Source organism: Accipiter gentilis, chromosome 9 (assembly GCF_929443795.1).
Source record: "Accipiter gentilis chromosome 9, bAccGen1.1, whole genome shotgun sequence".
Taxonomy (NCBI): domain Eukaryota; kingdom Metazoa; phylum Chordata; class Aves; order Accipitriformes; family Accipitridae; genus Astur; species Astur gentilis.
In genome coordinates, this window is record NC_064888.1 from 8,415,303 (window position 1) to 8,432,406 (window position 17,104).

General features: G+C 45.4%; 1 protein-coding gene across 3 annotated transcripts in view; it reads right to left on the reverse strand.

The window, feature by feature from the left end:
- The window catches only part of CHUK (component of inhibitor of nuclear factor kappa B kinase complex), a 32,987-nt gene that overhangs the window by 15,574 nt on the left and 309 nt on the right, over nucleotides 1-17,104 (reverse strand). For all 3 annotated transcript variants that reach the window (XR_007507363.1, XM_049811304.1, XM_049811305.1), the window contains exons 2-11: nucleotides 16,936-17,030; nucleotides 15,020-15,134; nucleotides 12,030-12,099; nucleotides 8,405-8,493; nucleotides 7,619-7,708; nucleotides 6,840-6,964; nucleotides 5,143-5,250; nucleotides 3,431-3,566; nucleotides 2,195-2,389; nucleotides 1,709-1,811 (exon numbers count right to left, since the gene is read on the reverse strand). Coding sequence is in view for 2 of the 3 variants with exons in the window: in XM_049811304.1 (XP_049667261.1) it covers nucleotides 1,709-1,811; nucleotides 2,195-2,389; nucleotides 3,431-3,566; nucleotides 5,143-5,250; nucleotides 6,840-6,964; nucleotides 7,619-7,708; nucleotides 8,405-8,493; nucleotides 12,030-12,099; nucleotides 15,020-15,134; nucleotides 16,936-17,030 (1,126 nt within the window). In the remaining variant the exon portion in view is untranslated. The remainder of the gene's footprint in view (nucleotides 1-1,708; nucleotides 1,812-2,194; nucleotides 2,390-3,430; nucleotides 3,567-5,142; nucleotides 5,251-6,839; nucleotides 6,965-7,618; nucleotides 7,709-8,404; nucleotides 8,494-12,029; nucleotides 12,100-15,019; nucleotides 15,135-16,935; nucleotides 17,031-17,104) is intronic.

The window sequence follows — 17,104 nt, forward strand, 5'->3', positions numbered from 1 at the left end:
TAAGCACGTTGTAAAAAGCCTTAGCTCCAAGAGATTCAGCACAATGACGTCGCACAATGAGATTCACCAGACTAAAATAGCCCAGAACACAGAAGAAAAGAAAAGATCAGAATAAACCTGAGTGACACAAAGGAGACAAGGAAAACCAGCACAATTTCTCCAGAGCCAGACCAAAGAAAATTAAGCTACTTAACAGTATGTCACAAGTCATTCCCCACACATGCAGTATGCCACTAGATGTCTCCTGCCCGTTGACACTATTTTTGCTTTCATAGAGGTATACAAGGTCCTTCATACAGGTATATTGGGTACCTTCACAGAGGTATATTAGGTCCTGCAGATGACTGCTGTCATTTCAGGAGACATGTAAGGGAAGCTGTAAGCAGAGAAGCAGCTTTCATGCATGGTCTAAAAAGTATACTGATGATGCCAGGGCCAGGCAGCAGCACTAGAACTAAGAGGGACCAATTGGAGCAGATCCCACCAGTATCCATGCAGGAATAGACAGGCTCTACTCTTAACAACTCAAGAGGAAAGAGGGGCCTGGGCTTTCTCAGCCACTTGGCTCTGCTTGCTGAGTGCAATGAGGTTATAGATACATTATCACTAGAGCTGAAAACTGTTGGGAAGAAAGTACAAGAGGTTTTGAACCTCTGGCAAGTGTCTCTGAAGACCAGCCCTAACTCATAACCACCACAGGGGAATGACAGCAGTTCTGCAACTGGTGCAACATGGCCAAATACACTGGCTTGGCTCTGTGATCAGAGCAAGGTGGATTTCCTGACACAGGCCCTGAACTATCACAGCAGCACAGAATGAGGGACCTGTTCTTTCACTTAGGCAAGACATGAGAGATGGATCACAGCTGAAATGCAACTATCACAGACAGCATAGGGCAAAAAGGTAATCTGTATCCTCAAGATGCTGATACAGGGTTCAGAAGCATCAATCTAGGAGAGCTGTAGGAGGGCAACTGCTCATGAACATCCAAAGCACCCAGTCTCAGGAGACAGGGCTGCAAGGAGCTGAAACCTGTTTGTACCTGTGCACAGAAAGTAGGAGAAAGGATATGTGCACAACTTCTACAGATGCTAAACCCTAAGATAAGAAGGTCCCTGACCCTTTGTACCACTAAAGGATGTCTATGTGGGCAATCACTCAAGTTCTGCAAACATATCTCAGCATGACGTCACTGCAACACTCTGTGGGTGTGAAGGGACAAGACCCTTTAGCAGAGCAGAAGACTGTGCAAATGAAATCACAGCCCCCAAGTCAGAATCTTCTTTCCAGGATGTAGTGTGCTGACATAACCAAAGTTTTCCCTCTCTAGGCTACAAGATTAGGTTGCACGTATTACTTCCCAAGCCTTCCTTCACATCGTGGTTCTGTTTAAGTGGGGCAATATTTAGGTGGGGTAGATGCACAGAAATTAATACAAGGGCAAAAACCTTAAATGAATTCTTAAGTTGCTCTATAGAAGAGTTCCCAAAGGGCAGGCAATAAATTCTCTGAACTGCTACATCTACGAAATGTGGAGATACAGCACCGCAGATGAAACTTTGTTAGGTTGCCCCATGTTCTTAAATGGTCCTCTTTGAATTAGACACTGCCCTTCAAGACAACACACAGAGATTTGTAAGGCAAATCTACTTTTATATCACATGAGAAGCAGCGCTTCCAGTTCCCAGCTGTCCTCCAGCATACTTACCAATGTAATTTACACAGTCAGACAGACTCCGAGAAGCAAAGGGTCCATCATAGACAGTTTTGCTTTTATCAAACAAATAGACCATGTAGCTATCCCAGCCTCTCTGGTGAGAAAAGAGAAGAAAATAAACAAGAGAAATCCCAAACATAGCTCCTACTAACCCAGAGGGTCCTGGTTACATTCTGAACTAATTATTGTGGGCAGACACTCTTCTTATCAGGTGCCTTAAAAAACTGATTTTCATAGATCCCACAGAAACACAGGACCCTTTGCTAGCAAGTTACTTTATTTAAATATTTAGACAGAGTATAACTATAGGAATCTGCTAACATTACCCAAGAAAGGAAATAATGCTAGACCTTAGGAGTTACTACACTTACAGAGCAAACTGTCTCCACTGGAAAAAAATTAAGGCAATTTATCTTCCCTAAGATTTTAAATTCCCTGAGAAAGTGACAGACATTAAATGACCAGAATTGTTCTTACTACGCCATCAATAACACACTGGGAAGCAGGTTTCCGAGGGTCCAGGCAAATCCCTGTTTCCAACAGCAGTTCCTGATTTCCAGTACTTATTCCTGTTTCAAACTCAATCCGAATCTGAAGGGAATGAAGGCTTTCCTCAGGATGCAAGAGAAATGAAACAATCTTGGCAGAGGTCATATTTAGGATGTGTACTATCTGTAAAAAGAGTACAAACTGATTACAAGTCACTGGCTACCAAAAGATAAAGGAAACAAAGGTCTGGGAGGGAGTATGTAGCAATTAACATGTTAGACTGAGAGCATCATTTGAGTTTTAATGACTACAGTAATCAAGTTCAGGAGTAAAGCCCCACATAATAAAGCTCAAAGCCTGGGCCTGTAATTTTTAACTTTATGTCAGAGAAAATTACAATCAAGTGCAGTAGCAGCCTTCACAACCATGCTGCAGCTTAATTACATCAAAAGAATGGTAACATGCTAGCATAAAGGCCATCTTGACCCTTGTTGGCTCTGATCCTGGCCACTACTGCTGCCAAGAAATGTCCCCTTTCCTTTAATCCCTCCATACAAAAAAGCCGTTACATACCAGTGCTTGTCTTCTCACTGCTCTCATGTCCCCCTCTATACTTTCACTATATCTGGACAGAGACTGTAAGACCTAAACCACACCACAGTATACAAATTTTGACAAGTCCCAATTATGGGCACAGTATTTTGTGTTTCGGGCTTTAATTCCTTTGGAAACCTTCCAGATCAGACAAAATTATCCTCTAGCTTCTGTACATGCTTGCCTCAGCTAGTCTTACTCTAGCAAACCTCCAATAATTACTTGAAGGGGAAGAGTCAGGTGAACGTAAACTCAGCTCTACTACAGGTACTACTACAGTATATGGACCTGGAGGTCACAGCATCAGTAGTGGAGTTCAAAACTGTTATTAGCAAACATTAAACCATTATTTGATCTTAGCGAGTCCTTTCTGAGAGGACAGACAGTAATACAGGGTCATTATTCTGCTCCAAGTGCAAACCTAGAGATTAATATTGCTGGTGATATTTTGCCTTCAGACATGCATCAGACAGGCTGTATATACACTCACTTCCTGATACCAAGAAAAACATTCCTCATGATCCTGCAGCTGGATGATACCATGATTATAGCTTTGCTCCACTGAACACACATTCTGTCCTCTGAGATGCTTTCAGTAGGCCTTTACACCCAGTAACAATCCTCACTCACCTTCAAATTCAGTATGTGATCCATTATTAGGAAACAATTTGGACGACTGGTCTCAGGATCTAAACCTCCACCCCTCTGTTGTGGATCCCAGTTTAGCATCAGCTGCAACCAATTTTCCATTGGTTCTACAATTAAACTGAAACAGAAGGGCCATAAGAAAGAGAAGGCAGATATTCTACAACCCTCAGTCCACTTAGAAAACTAGGGTCTCATAACAGCAATAAGGTTACAACTCTGGTTAGAGACGATATGTGTGTAACATCTGCTGAACATGCGCGAAGAACAGTGATTTCGCTGCAGTCGCTCATCCCGACAGCAGGGAAAGCATGGAAGGGGAGGAAAGCACATACAGAGTGAGCATTCTCACTGTAACAATAGTCTTCACTGATCTCAGCAGGAGCACACACCCATCCAATACACCTTGCATTACATTTCTTCTTCTGACTCCTATTCGTTGAGTCAAAAGTACCTTGACACATGAGCAAGGTGTGTCAAAATGGATAAGGGGAAGAATTGTTCTTTGGTTCTTTTTCCTCCAAAAACTATCTGTGATGCACATAAAATTGAATAGTTTTCAAAGCCTTGTCTGCAGAATAACCATCCCCATGCTGCAGAGCTTCCTGGAAGGTTCTCCTCCACGTTTATCCACACAAGAAGCATGTTAAGTTTATTGTCAATAACATCTTTGAAGACAGTACACAGTGCAAAAAAGCCCAAAGCACTGGCACAAAGCCACTTATTTAATTCTCAACTCCAGTACTTTTCCTAGAAATCTGCCAGTGCCAATGAGTTGCGCTGGACTGCTGGGCAACATCTAAAGACACAAGTACTAAGTGACAAATGATCAGAACCTGACTTCTGACTTGGTACAGAGCAATTAATTCAGATTAAAGGCCCTCCTGGAAGCCTTTGGTCTGAGCGCTAGCCCGCAGCAGGACCAACATCACAACTACAGCAGGCTGCTCAGGACTCTGTTCAAGCCAGTCTGGGCAGTCCCCACAGATGGAGATCCCCTACTGCTTGAGGCCCTCTCCCAGGGACACATCACCAGCACGGGGAAACCCTCTTCCTGTGCCCAAATTTTGTCTCCCTTATTGTAATTTGTGCTGTTGCCTTTGGTCTTTTTACTTTGTCCCTCTGAGAAAAGCCTTGACCTGCTGTCTCTGTAACACCCCAATAGATAGTGGAAGACAAAACTAGACTCCCCTTTGCCTTCTCTTCACCAGAACGAAGAAGCCCAGCTTCATGGGCCTCTCCTTGTATGCTCTATTCAACAGGCTCTGACCATCTTTGTGGCCTCTGCTGAACTTGCAGCAGTTTTCCCAGCACAAGTAGTAGAAGCTTCCGCTTTCACAGAGCAGCTAACTCAAGTACTTTGTTTATGAGATTCAATACCATCAAGTTACCTGGTAGATGTTACTCGGAGGCCTTATGATAATGGGTGGAAAGCAGTCACAGAGTTCACACCGCAAGGTGAACTGCCATCATCCCACAAACTGCAGGGTGAACTGCCATTGGAGAGCCCAAAGTATCAAAAAGAGCCATGTGGCTATGGGCTATTCCTTAACAGCAAATGTAGCCTGCCAGGAGCTTGAAACACTCCTTTGGAGAAAGAAGGAGGACCCCTCAAGTGCTTGCAATAAAGGAGGAGGAGCCCTCAGTTTAAAAGACAAGCCAAAAATTATCACATGTAGCCACAAGGACACACTTACCCACAGAGGCTGTGAGGCTGTGGCAAATGGGTACTAAAGCGAACTTCCCCATTCATCTCTTCAGAAGCAAAGATGTGCTTTGGATCCTTCTTCTTGATTTTTTCATGCCTAGAAAATAAAATCCTTTGTGGATATACTGACAGTGTTACTTTCATAAAGGGCCAATTGAATATGGCAGCAGCAAAAAGCGCCACAGTCTAGTAGCTTTAGAAAAAACACTCTTCTTTCAGGACGAAGATGACATTTCCGAACAATCCACCCAGAATATCTCCAAGTGGAAGAGGGGTGTCCTTGCAATTAACTCTGTCTCTGGAAACATTTTTGCACATGCTTGCAAGGTGGTCAGGACCGCACCAAACAAGAGGATTAACAGGTAACAATTCACCGACCACAGAGCAAGCCTGCACAACAAAATCACCCTCCACACATTAATGAGACAGATAAGATTTGCAAGAGTCATCTGGCAAAACCACTGCCCTTACCTCAATCTGAGTGAAGCATCTGTAAATGTTAGAAACACAGCATGCTATTGGATCCAGGAGCAGGAAAAACATCACCGGCAACTCTGCCTCAGTTTCATCACCTTGGCTCACTTCAGCACTGGTCTGAAGCTTGCCTAGAGCTCAGCAGCTCCCGGAGCAGCAAGATTTCCCAGGGCAAGTTGACAGTCAGCTCGTAGGCAGCTTCTTGCTCCTGGAGGCTGCCAGCCTGCTCTCTATCCCGGTCAGCCCCAACTGGAACTGAAGCTACACACGTGGCCTACACCGTTCTATTCATTCTTTTATAGGGAAGAGCTGTTTATAATCTCATTCATTCATTAGTTTTCTACTACTTATGTTAGGAAATCAAGTTTTCCATGTTGGAAAAAATGCAAAAAATACTGAACTATTAAAATAATAAAATCCCAAGAGTTGACAGGCAGTTAAAAGAGAAACTATTGCAACATATTGGCTACAATTATTTTTTGTTAAGACATAATAATTTTTTAAGCTAACACTTGCATAAAAACTCAAATTTATCTTTTCTCCTGTTATTATTTCAATACTAACAGAAAAGCAAGTTTCATATTTTTACAGATGTTGCAGAATCACCCTTTTAAAAACCAAGCTTACATACACTCCTGGTATTGCAAGGTAAGAAGTGTTTCCACACTATTTTCTATAAAAATATGTATTTCTGCCCCTTCTTCTAGCCCTCAAAAAGCAAGCCGAAACCTCCATATGCAGGTTAAAGTCTTTCAGTCATCACTTTTGTAAAGCAACTTACAAACACCTAACTGTGTTTACTACACAAAATATGGTCTGTCTTGCTGTGTGTTATTTATTGCTAAAAACAAGCAACCTCACAGCCTAGGTGAACAAAGGACTATATCACTCCTTCCCATTACATTTTTCTGACACTGATACACAGACTGGTTTATAATTATATTTTTTGATTCAAATTTCACTTGTGAAGGAATTATTATGACCAGAGGCTACCACACAACGTAATAAGCATGTACTCAATATGTATAAATAGCCAATTGAACCATAATTGATACTACTAACATATCAATGGCTTCTGCAAAGCATAGCAGACCACCAGCCTCAGTACCTAACTAACAAATTTATCATTCTGGTTCACTCTGTCACCTCACCACAGGCAGTAGCTGTCATTCCTACTGCCTGGCATCACCTCTTGCAGAGTAAGTGTCTTACCAGGTAAACGGCTGTAGATTATGTAAGAAAGGTCTAAATCCTGCAATGCATTCGAACACCATCGTGCCAAAGCTCCAGTAATCAACAGTAACTGAGTAGGATTTATTCTCAAAGAGTTCTGGAGCCTAAAAAAGGATCATAAAAAGACACTTTGAAAGTGGTATTTCAGGTCATCTGTTTCCTTGCATTTCAGTCAAGACAAAGCTACGTCAAGGTGTGGCCCCGAGTTCCAGAGCAGCACCAGGAACCCTGATGTGGCCCCACTTAGGCTGCCTGGTGGGTCAGGGCCTGGAGCACCCAACCCACAACGGGATGGGAGGGCGCTGGGCTTGTTGGGTCTGGCTGTGGAGAGGCTGGAGCAGGGGCGGGCTGACAGCAACCCCTGACCATGGCAGAGGAAGGGATGGAGGGGACAGATGGGGCCAAACTCATCTTGGAAGCAACGGGTGATAAAATGAGAGGCAATGGCCCCAGGTCACCATCTGGGAGGTTCAGGCTGGACATGAGGAAACGCTTCTTACCCTGGAGAAGGAACACCCTTGGGACAGCTCCCCAGAAAGGTGCGGGATCTCCATTTTCAGAGTGAAACCCTGAAACGGGCTTGGCTGGGCCAAGCCACGGCTGCCCTGACCTAGTGCTGGTGACAGTCCTGCTGTGAACAGGAGGCTGGACAAGGGACGTCTGTAGGTTCCTTTTGACACACACTTCTGTGATTCTATAAAACGTGGCAATGCCACATCACTTGTATACAGGGGGGGGTGGGGCGGCGGAAATCTTACCAAATATTGTAACGTTCCGACAAATGAAGTGCATAAACTTCCTTGATCAAGATCCTTTGCATATCCCAGGTCTATTATTTTGTGAACAATCTGCAGACAGTTTAAATAGTTCACCAGAAGAGCAAATTCAGAGAACCGCCCCCCGCTAAACAACCCAAAATCTGTGCAGTGACATCCATGGCATACACTCAAAGAAGAGGAAAGCCAGAATGGAAATTCTGGAGAAAGTCCATGCAAAGCTTCGACATGGGACATACTGTTAAGCCTTGCTGTTTCACCACATAAGCTGGCGTTGTCCACCTATCTCAGCTTAGACTCAACTTTATTTGAAGCAGCTTGCCAGTTACAGCTTGGCCGAACAGAGTATCTAGCTTTTTATCTGGGAATTCAAAGTTACTTGTTTAAAGAGTAACAATGGAGAAAACAATTTTCACTAAGAAATCCATTAGGCTGACTCTCTGAATTAGCTTGATTATACATGCAGCCCTCAAAGCCACAAACACAGGCATATGCTACAATCTCCTATCGCACATATTCTGTTGCGGGCAGGTTCCTGAATGGAAGCAAAAGTTGTTTGTTTTTAATGACAAGGATTTAAGAAAAAGCAAAATAGGATTTGTGGCTTAAAGAAGACATAAACTTTTAGTAAATTCATAGTTGAGTCTTCAGCCCAGTTCAGTGCCACAAACTACTTGTTCTCTTTTATTTCTCTTGGGTAAGATGAAGCTGCTGACAACTTCCAGAAATGACAGTGGGAACACCACTGACAGAGGCCACCTGACTTACCTTCCCACCTTCATCCTGAAGAACAATATTTTCAGGCTTTAAATCTCTATGTATAATTCTGTTTTCATGCAAATACTGGATACCAGATCCTGAAAGACACGTTTGATTTAGGAGAAAATAAACTCACATTGATTAAAGATACATCTGATAGAAATCCAATACCCCTGACTTTGGAGTTGACATCAATAAATTTTCATTTTAAAGCACCATTAAGAACTATTGACTTAAAAGGTTTGTCATATTTATGCTAGGACTGAACTAGCTCTGTTCCTCTGCTCTGCAGAAATGGAGGTTGCTACAGATTTCAAACCTCGTGGCATAACCGCAGGTCACATCTCTTGCCTGGCAAGAGAGAAGGCAGCTGAATTCTTCTCAAACTGTAGAGTTACAAAATGAACCACAGCATACAGACAAGAAAAACAGGTCTCCAAAACGCGCAGGCAGCTTGAAACAGCTCTGCATGTCCTCTAGCCTAAGATCTTGGTAAATTAACACAAGAAAACAAGATGACCTATTTATATAAGTGAGCACAGGATGCTGATGAAAGAAAGCACTGAAATTAATTAAGCAAGTGAAACAAGTTGAGTTTCCCTTTGACCTGAACCTACTGCCAACTACTGGCTTACAGAGCTTCTAGTAAACTTCCACCACTGCCAAAGCACCACAAGGCAAACCGCTCGAAGGAACCATCCAGCTGCAGTGAAGCAGAAGCACGTCTGAAGCTAAAAACTGATTCCTGGGCAGCCTCTGGTTGATGCTGCATGGGGCAGCTGACCAAGGTGCCACCAGCAATGTCCCGGTCCGTATCAGCAGCACTGAACTTTGGGGCTCAAGGATTCCCTTCTGCTGGTGGGGGACTGGTGTGCTCAAAGCAGCACCACTTCTGTCACTCCCACTGCTAAAAACAAAATTCCATGATTGCTTTAAGCCAATCTACATGGGGGCTGCCCCCAGAAGGAACACAGGTTCCCAGACTCTCCTTTCCCAGGTGCAATTTCCATGGCAGCACAAGCATTTATGGCATCGCATGATCAGCTTGATCCTGGGACCGATCCAGCCGGAAACTACTAAGAAAAAAATAATCAGGTTTTAGCCAGGCTGGTTTGCAGAACCTGCTCCTCACCTGGGTACAGGAACAGCTCCAATAAGGAAGGGAATGGGAGCACATGCCCAAGAAAAGGCAAAGAGCAGGACTTTGCCTTGTGACAACAGCCCACACTTTAACTGCCTTGAGGGGGTTGTGGAGCCACTAACAACAAAGAAACAAGAGAAATACTGCCTGCAGGAAGGGGGAAAAGTCACTACTGGTCCACCCAAGTAACAACACTGGCTGCTAAATAAAAGATTATCAAGCAAGTATCTGCCACAGGACATAGCCACAGACAAAACAGCAAAAGACAGCTTTCAGAATTTGAGGGTTTTTTTTCATTTGTTTGTTTTTTCAAGTCATGATTTTTCAATCTTGGAGATGTGCAAATGGAAATAAAAGGTCCTATGAAAGGCCCAAGGCAGGTATTGCATTTTCTCATCTCCATCATGGAGTATTTAAAATTTTCCTATGCAAAAGATATTCTGACTGCACAATGTGTAAAGCCTACTTCTAACCAGATGTGACTGTAAATTCATTACAGGATTATTTTAAGAGAATTAGTCGACCTATCAGGGAGGAAGTCCCCTATCTTCACTGATTTACCATTTATTTATACATTTAACAGCTTCTAACTTGCATTTCTTCTCCACTGCATTTTCAAATCTTTGCCAAAGACATGCCAAAGACATTCAACTTATTATGAAGACAACAGACCCCGTTCTGCAGGTGGAAGGGAAACACGGAACAAGGAACAAGGAAGAGTTGCGCTTTATTTTGGGAACTCAACTGCAAGCCCTCTGAGCACTGAAAGGACAGAAGCCCAGGCCAATATGTCCAAAATCATTTCTCATGCCAAAACCAGCTCCATTCCTATAAGTAGAGACGGGTTATTTGTAACAGAACTGAAAACCCAAGGAGGTCTACTGAGGAGCTCTCCTGAAAAGCCTACTTGCTAGAGAAATCATCTGTAGACATCACCCTCAATCAGATGACTTGTCCTCCCCAGGGTGTCCAAGAAGCCACGCACTTCCTGATGGACAGAAGGCCAGTTTCAAGCCTCACATCTTTTATTTTCTTACAGTGCTCTTGGTAGTCAAGAATTTGGCATCAAGCAAGCTAAAGCTCAACAGTTTGAAAAATAAGGTATCTGATGAAACACTTCGGGATACCATCAAGTTCATGTCACGGAATGATTTTCATGGATTACTACAGCCTTGGGAAATAGCTTTAAAGCAGGCCCCCAAAGATATCAAATTAAATTGTTCCCTATGAGCAGTGCTGTCACCTTGGGCTACTCCCATCCTGTATGGATTTGCTGCCTGCTACCTTTCCAAACTGCAGAATCTGAAATCCACACGGTATCAGACACCTTCTGTAACGTGTATCAAGTTGCTGCCTGGCTAATTCTCATCTTGTCATCACTCTGCCTCCCTGTAGGCTGGCTGGGGACCTTCCCTAGGCCCTACACAGCACAACAGCAGTGTTAGTGGGAAAGGAGGTTTCTCTTCCAACCTCATGCTTCTACCTCCCATGGTGCACCACAGGGCTGGTGCCTCCGGTTACGCTGCTCACCAAGTACAGTTTGGTCCCATCCATCACCTTTGTACCTGCCCTTTCTATAGCCACAGGCAGCTCTCAGACCCTCCTCAGCCTCCCTGCAGCCAGACCCAACAAGCCCATCTCCTGGTGGGCCGAGTGCTCCAGGCCCTGGGCAGCCTTTGCAAGGCCTTGTCGGGATCTCCACATCCCTCTGGAACATGGGGCTAGATGTGGACAACTGTATCCAGATGTAAGCTCCCCAGTGCTGAGTAAAGGAGACAATTATCTCCGTCACTGTGCTAAGCCAGAACTCTAATGCAGACCAACAGAACTGCTCTTCCAAAATGAGAAGCTTAGCAACATTTAGGTGCACTTGTTTTGGGATCGCCTACCTAATTAACTCTCAGTTGAGAGCAAATCGTTAGCCAGAAGACTGCTGGACTAGCCATGGCATGGTTGGCTTCCTCTTCTGTTATGCTCTTATACCCACCTGGCTCTCAGCTCCAATCCAGTGTATCATCTCCTCTGTACTGTCACCCTGAACACACAAAATTTCCCTCCTACTAAGGAAAGCCTACAGAGAAGCCACAGGGCAACTTTGGCACTTCTCACATTGGTTTCTTGCTTTTTGGCTTTTAAAAGTTACATTCTTTCAAGTGACATACAGTTCGGCATCTCGAGAGCCTGGAACAGAAATGGGATTTGAATGGAAAACTGTGACCTTAGCAAAATAAAACGTTAAGGTCATAGTTACCTACAACTGGCCACTACACAGCTTTTTCAACCCCATTCCACAGACATGTCATTAGTGCAAGCTTCTTGTTTCTGTGATCAGCAGGGATACCAAGTCCTTCCTCTGGAAAAGAAACCTGATTTTTTTTAACACCCTGTTCTCATTAGTCCCCTATTCAGGGTCAGCTGAAAAAGCAAAATGCCATTACACATAATAAAAATAACCCAAAACCCAAAACACAAGAAAGGCATTAGACTACGTACCAATGTCGCTAAGGAGAGAAAGTATTTGACTTTCCTTAAGTCCGCAGCAGTTTTCCGGTTTGTTTAGCAGCTACAGTAGAGAAAAAGATGTTTAGACCCACAGTGCAACAGTTGACAGTCAAGAACAAAACTTTCCATCCCCCGCTGACACAACAGAAAACAGCACAGCTCAAATATAACTCTAGTTGAATGAGCTACTTCGCTTTGTGAAATGAAAGCATGGGGGAAAAGAAGACAACTTGGACAAAATTAAAGTTTATTGCACAGAGATGGCGTTGAAAAGATTTGGACTGCTAGAATAATACCACAAAAGCATGAAAGCCATCAGAAAGCAAATGGGCAAGAGATGCAGGCAGGGACATATGGTTGCAGGCACCAGGGATCCTGAGGCTCCTGGAATCTGCTCGTTCCTCATCTGCTGAAGTTTGGCTTGATGGGATTTGGGAACACCTCAAATACCTGAAGCAGGACTGCTGCTTGAAAGAACAACCCTCCAGTGAAGAAAATAAACTGACTGACAGAATACAAAAACGAATGGATACGCATCTAAGCCCTTGGCATTCAAACACAGCTCACTGATAAAAGGACAAGAAGGAAAAACAACAGTTGAACTCCTAAATTCAGGGTAGGCCACAGAAGAGAAGATGACTGCAGCCATTTACAGCTCCCAAACAGCCCAGCTAGCCCAAAGCAATTGCTGCTTTAATCTGAACAAGCTCGCCATGGACTCTAACAAAGCCTGGTTTTCTCCAGGTGCTGTGCCCAAGTGATACGCCGCGCTATGGAAAAGCCACCCAGGTATCAGCGACCACTGCAAGAGGCTGCCAAACACCGTGCAGCCACCTCCGCATTCTCCTGTAGTCATGCCCCACTCCCACAACACTGCCTGAGCCCTGCAGTGTCTGAGGCACAGGACCAGGCACCCACCTCATGGACAGGCACCTTAACACCAGCAAAGGGCACGTTCTCCGATAACAGTGCTATCGCCACAGGCGGCCCCACTCCACACAGGTCACCTTCTTCAGCTCAGAGCGCTTGGTCGCTGGCTAGCTCTGCCTTGGGACACAGTCTCCTTCCTGACTGCCCTCTCACAACAAGAAGCAGCTGCTCGACACTTCAGCCCACTGGCTCCTAGGTTGCCCACCTACTTAATCCGAGCTAAAAAGCAGATCACTGGAGTGTCTACAGCATGGACCACGACCTGAACTCTCAAGTTAGAGTGACCTGCCTCCACTCTAAAGTGCTTCTTCATTTCTCTTCTCCCTTGCCCTGAATTCTTCTCCTCTAGTAAAACCTATGGTGGAAGCACCATAGGAAAACCCCTCCTAATCAGCGTCTTAATGATCTGTCAATAAGTAGCTTCAACAATTTCTTGCGTACGGCCTGGATCAATCAACATGTGATCTCATGTTTACTACACTGATGGCTTCTATAGATGACTGAGGTACACCTCTGCACTGCAGTCACCCCTCCCAGCATGCATCCTCATGTTTTTGTCTGCCTCCCACACTTCAGGCACAACCAGTAGCCAAACCTCTATGGGGCAGAAGCCAAACTTCAACATCTCACTCCTTAAGTTCTGGGTAGATGTGCTGAACAACAAAGGAGGAAAGGGGCAAAGTCAGAAATCAAGCTCAGAGCCCACAACACTACCCTGGAAGAGCACAAGCATAAAAACATGCCCTACCCATAGACAGAAGCAGATGCTTTTCCAGGCTTTAGGGAAGATTGCAGACGTGCAATGAGAAATTAAAAGTGCTGCAAAACACAACTGATGCCAAGCGAGTGTTAAAGAAAGATTTAAAGAAGAGCAGGATCAGAAATAAAAAAAACCATGCACTTTTTTTTTCTTTAAGGAACAAAGCATTACATGCAATCAAATGAAATGAAGCATGTTACTTCCTAAATTGTCCCAACATCTATGCAACATCTAAGGATTCATTAGAAATTAAATGATCAAACACTGCATTACAAGTAGAGCTAACGTAACCCCAAGTTTCTTGGCCAGGGTCTCCAATTTACCTTCAAGTAGTCTCAAAACTTTTACTGCAAAAATACAATATCCAAGCGTCACCAAGAACGTGGTCAGCTATGTGTGTTTGCAACATCCAAATGCTATATTCATACATACCCACTTCCTTTTGCTGCCAACCTTAAAGTTGTCCCTACTGTTCTAAATAACTCAAAAACACAAAGTGAGGCTCAGTAAGTTACCAATACACTAGCTGCTCTCACAGATATCCAGTTACTGCGTTCAACATCTGCTCATGTTCCTCCAGTGCTGTTTAACACCAGTAACAAAAACAACAGAAAAATAAGCTTCCCGATCACTTAGATAAGGCAATTTCTAAGCAAACCTTAATCAACAGGGATTTGCTTCTTCACCCTATTACAAATGGCTGCTTCCTGAATTCAGCTGCAACAGAAAGGGAGCATAAACTCTAACAGGCCATGCAGCCACTGCCTGGGGAACTACTGAAAGGTTCCTTTACTCTTGGGTGTCACTGCTTTGCAGGAGGGTAGTTCCCAGTTTAACAGGAAACAGGAAAGTCTCTGAAGCCCTGGAGGCCCCAATTCAGTACCAAAAGGATCCTTCCCTGTGCTGAGAGCAATACAACACTGGATACACGTGAATCAAAACTAGATCAGATTCCAAACAGATAGAGACACATTGCAGCAAAGCCAAATGCACTGGATGCGAGTATCTAGGCTGTGGGAAGCAGTATTAATGCTAAAGCAGTTCCATGAAAGGACATGCTGCTTCAGGATAACAGTGTCTGCCCCTGGATTGCTTTCTACCCTTTAGTTTCAAAAACACAAGCTTCATTTCCTACAGGTGGTTTTTTTCCACTTTACGTTTACTTCCCCACCCCTGTCCCCAAGAAGAAAAGCGCCACAGAACATACATGGCTTCACAGACAACCACAGCTACAGAAAGAGCATGAAGGCCACTTATTTTGCTACATATTGCAAAGCAAAGCAGACATTACCTTCCGGAGGTCACCCCCTGAACAATATTCCATTGCCAGAAGGGGAACGTCGTTAACCAGAAAGTTCATCTCCTCAGGAACTTCACAGGCTTTTACTACATTGGGATGGTTCAACCTAAGCACATGGAAAGCTGGATGAAAACTCTTGACTCCTCTTTTGGAAGAATGAGACAACAGACTGTCAACCAACTATGTTTTATGTTTCAGGTACAACTTCTGTTTCCCAAACATATCCTTGCTGAGAAGCACACTCTTCAGCTGGTACCTACCAGCATCCAAATGCATAAAACCCGTACCTTGGGAATACACAAACCAGTGATGAGGACAAAGGACGTCTCAAAGTCAAGGTACAGGAATTTGATGATGGGGATCCGGGCTCAAGTTCTGGATTCCTGCACATTCCTGGCAAAGTCATTATATACATGCATCTGTTTCTACACGTGGGAACAGTTTCCCCGTGGCCCAAGGGTTTCACAGGAATCCGTTAACACTTGTGTAACTGTTCTAGGGAGTTAGAACCAAGTAGGTGAAATCCACATACACGGAGAAGGATTCATTTCTGCAGCTGAATTCAAACAGCTGCTTCCTGACTGTCTCCAATATATGTTACTATTGGGAATAAATGACACATGCAGAAGGAAGTGAAGACAAAGCACTTCTGTGTACACCTTCCAAAGCCTCTGGAAGCCACAAGAGCAGCTGTAGCTGTGCAGCTCAGCACCTGTATTCAGAAAACGAGCACGGTGATGATGTTAACGAAAAGTGATCACCAAGCCCAGGCTTATGAACTCAGGTTGCCTGCAAATGGTTTCCTCCAATGTTAGCACATACAGTGAGCAGGCAAGGGTGACAAAAAGGCAGAGCAGGAGCTCAGTAAAGCTCTATGCAGCAATGGCACTGCAGGCCTTGCTGAGGACAACTCAAACTGAGCAGTATCCCTGCTCCCACCAGCGGGACAGAGCATTTCACGCTCCAGGATATCTCTCAGAAGGGAGGAGGCATTCTCAGGATGAGGGAACAACTGTATGAGACCCTGACACCCAGAGCTGCTGCTGATGTCCATGAGGACAAACCTGGCTAGCTCTGGTTCACAGGTACCTCAGAGTGACATGCTGGAGAGAGGTACAGTGGGCAGCACAGCGTACGTAGTTTCTCATGAGAAGTGTTAGGAGACATTAATCTGTACGTGCTGGAGCATAAGAGAAAAAAAGCAATTCCTAGATCACCGGTTGCTAGATCAAAGATGAACAGACTGCACAGCATAGGAACACGTCACCACATTAAAACTCAACACACCGTGTGGTGTGAGTTTGGAGGAATTTAGGATGGACCAAGAGCCTAGGCAGCACAAGAGTGAAGGGTGTCTGGATGCCACTAGGTCCCAAGCCAAGGCACCAGCTGGTACACCAGAGCAGAAGCACGTGGACATCTTGGGATGGCAGAGAAACCAGTGCAGACCCGCTGGACAAGAGGCAGACCCTCATCCCAGCTGCTTCAGGGGCTGAGGCCCGTCTGTCCCCAGCCCTGATCCCTCATCCCAGCTGGTTCAAGGGCTGAGGCCCGGCTGTCCCCAGCCCTGATCCCTCATCCCAGCTGGTTCAGGGGCTGAGGCCCGGCTGTCCCCAGCCCTGATCCCTCATCCCGGCTGGTTCAGGGGCTGAGGCCCGGCTGTCCCCAGCCCTGATCCCTCATCCCGGCTGGTTCAGGGGCTGAGGTCCCAGCTGGCGTCCCCAGCCCTGATCCCTCATCCCGGCTGGTTCAGGGACTGAGGCCCGGCTGTCCCCAGCCCCGGTCCCTCATCCCGGCTGGTTCAGGGGCCGAGGCCCGGCTGTCCCCGTGCCACGGCCCCTCAGCACGGCCGGCTTAGGGCCACTGGGCCCCGGCTGGCCGCGCCGTGCCGACCCGCCCGCACTCACTTCTTCATGATGTCGATCTCGTGGCACCAGCGGTCCTTGTTCTTGACGCTGAGCTCCAGCCGGCAGGACTTGATGGCCACCCGGGCGCCCGAGTCCTGCAGGACACAGCGCCGTCAGCCGCCCAGCCCGGCCCGGCCCGGCCCGGGCCCGGGCCCAGCCCTCCCCGCCG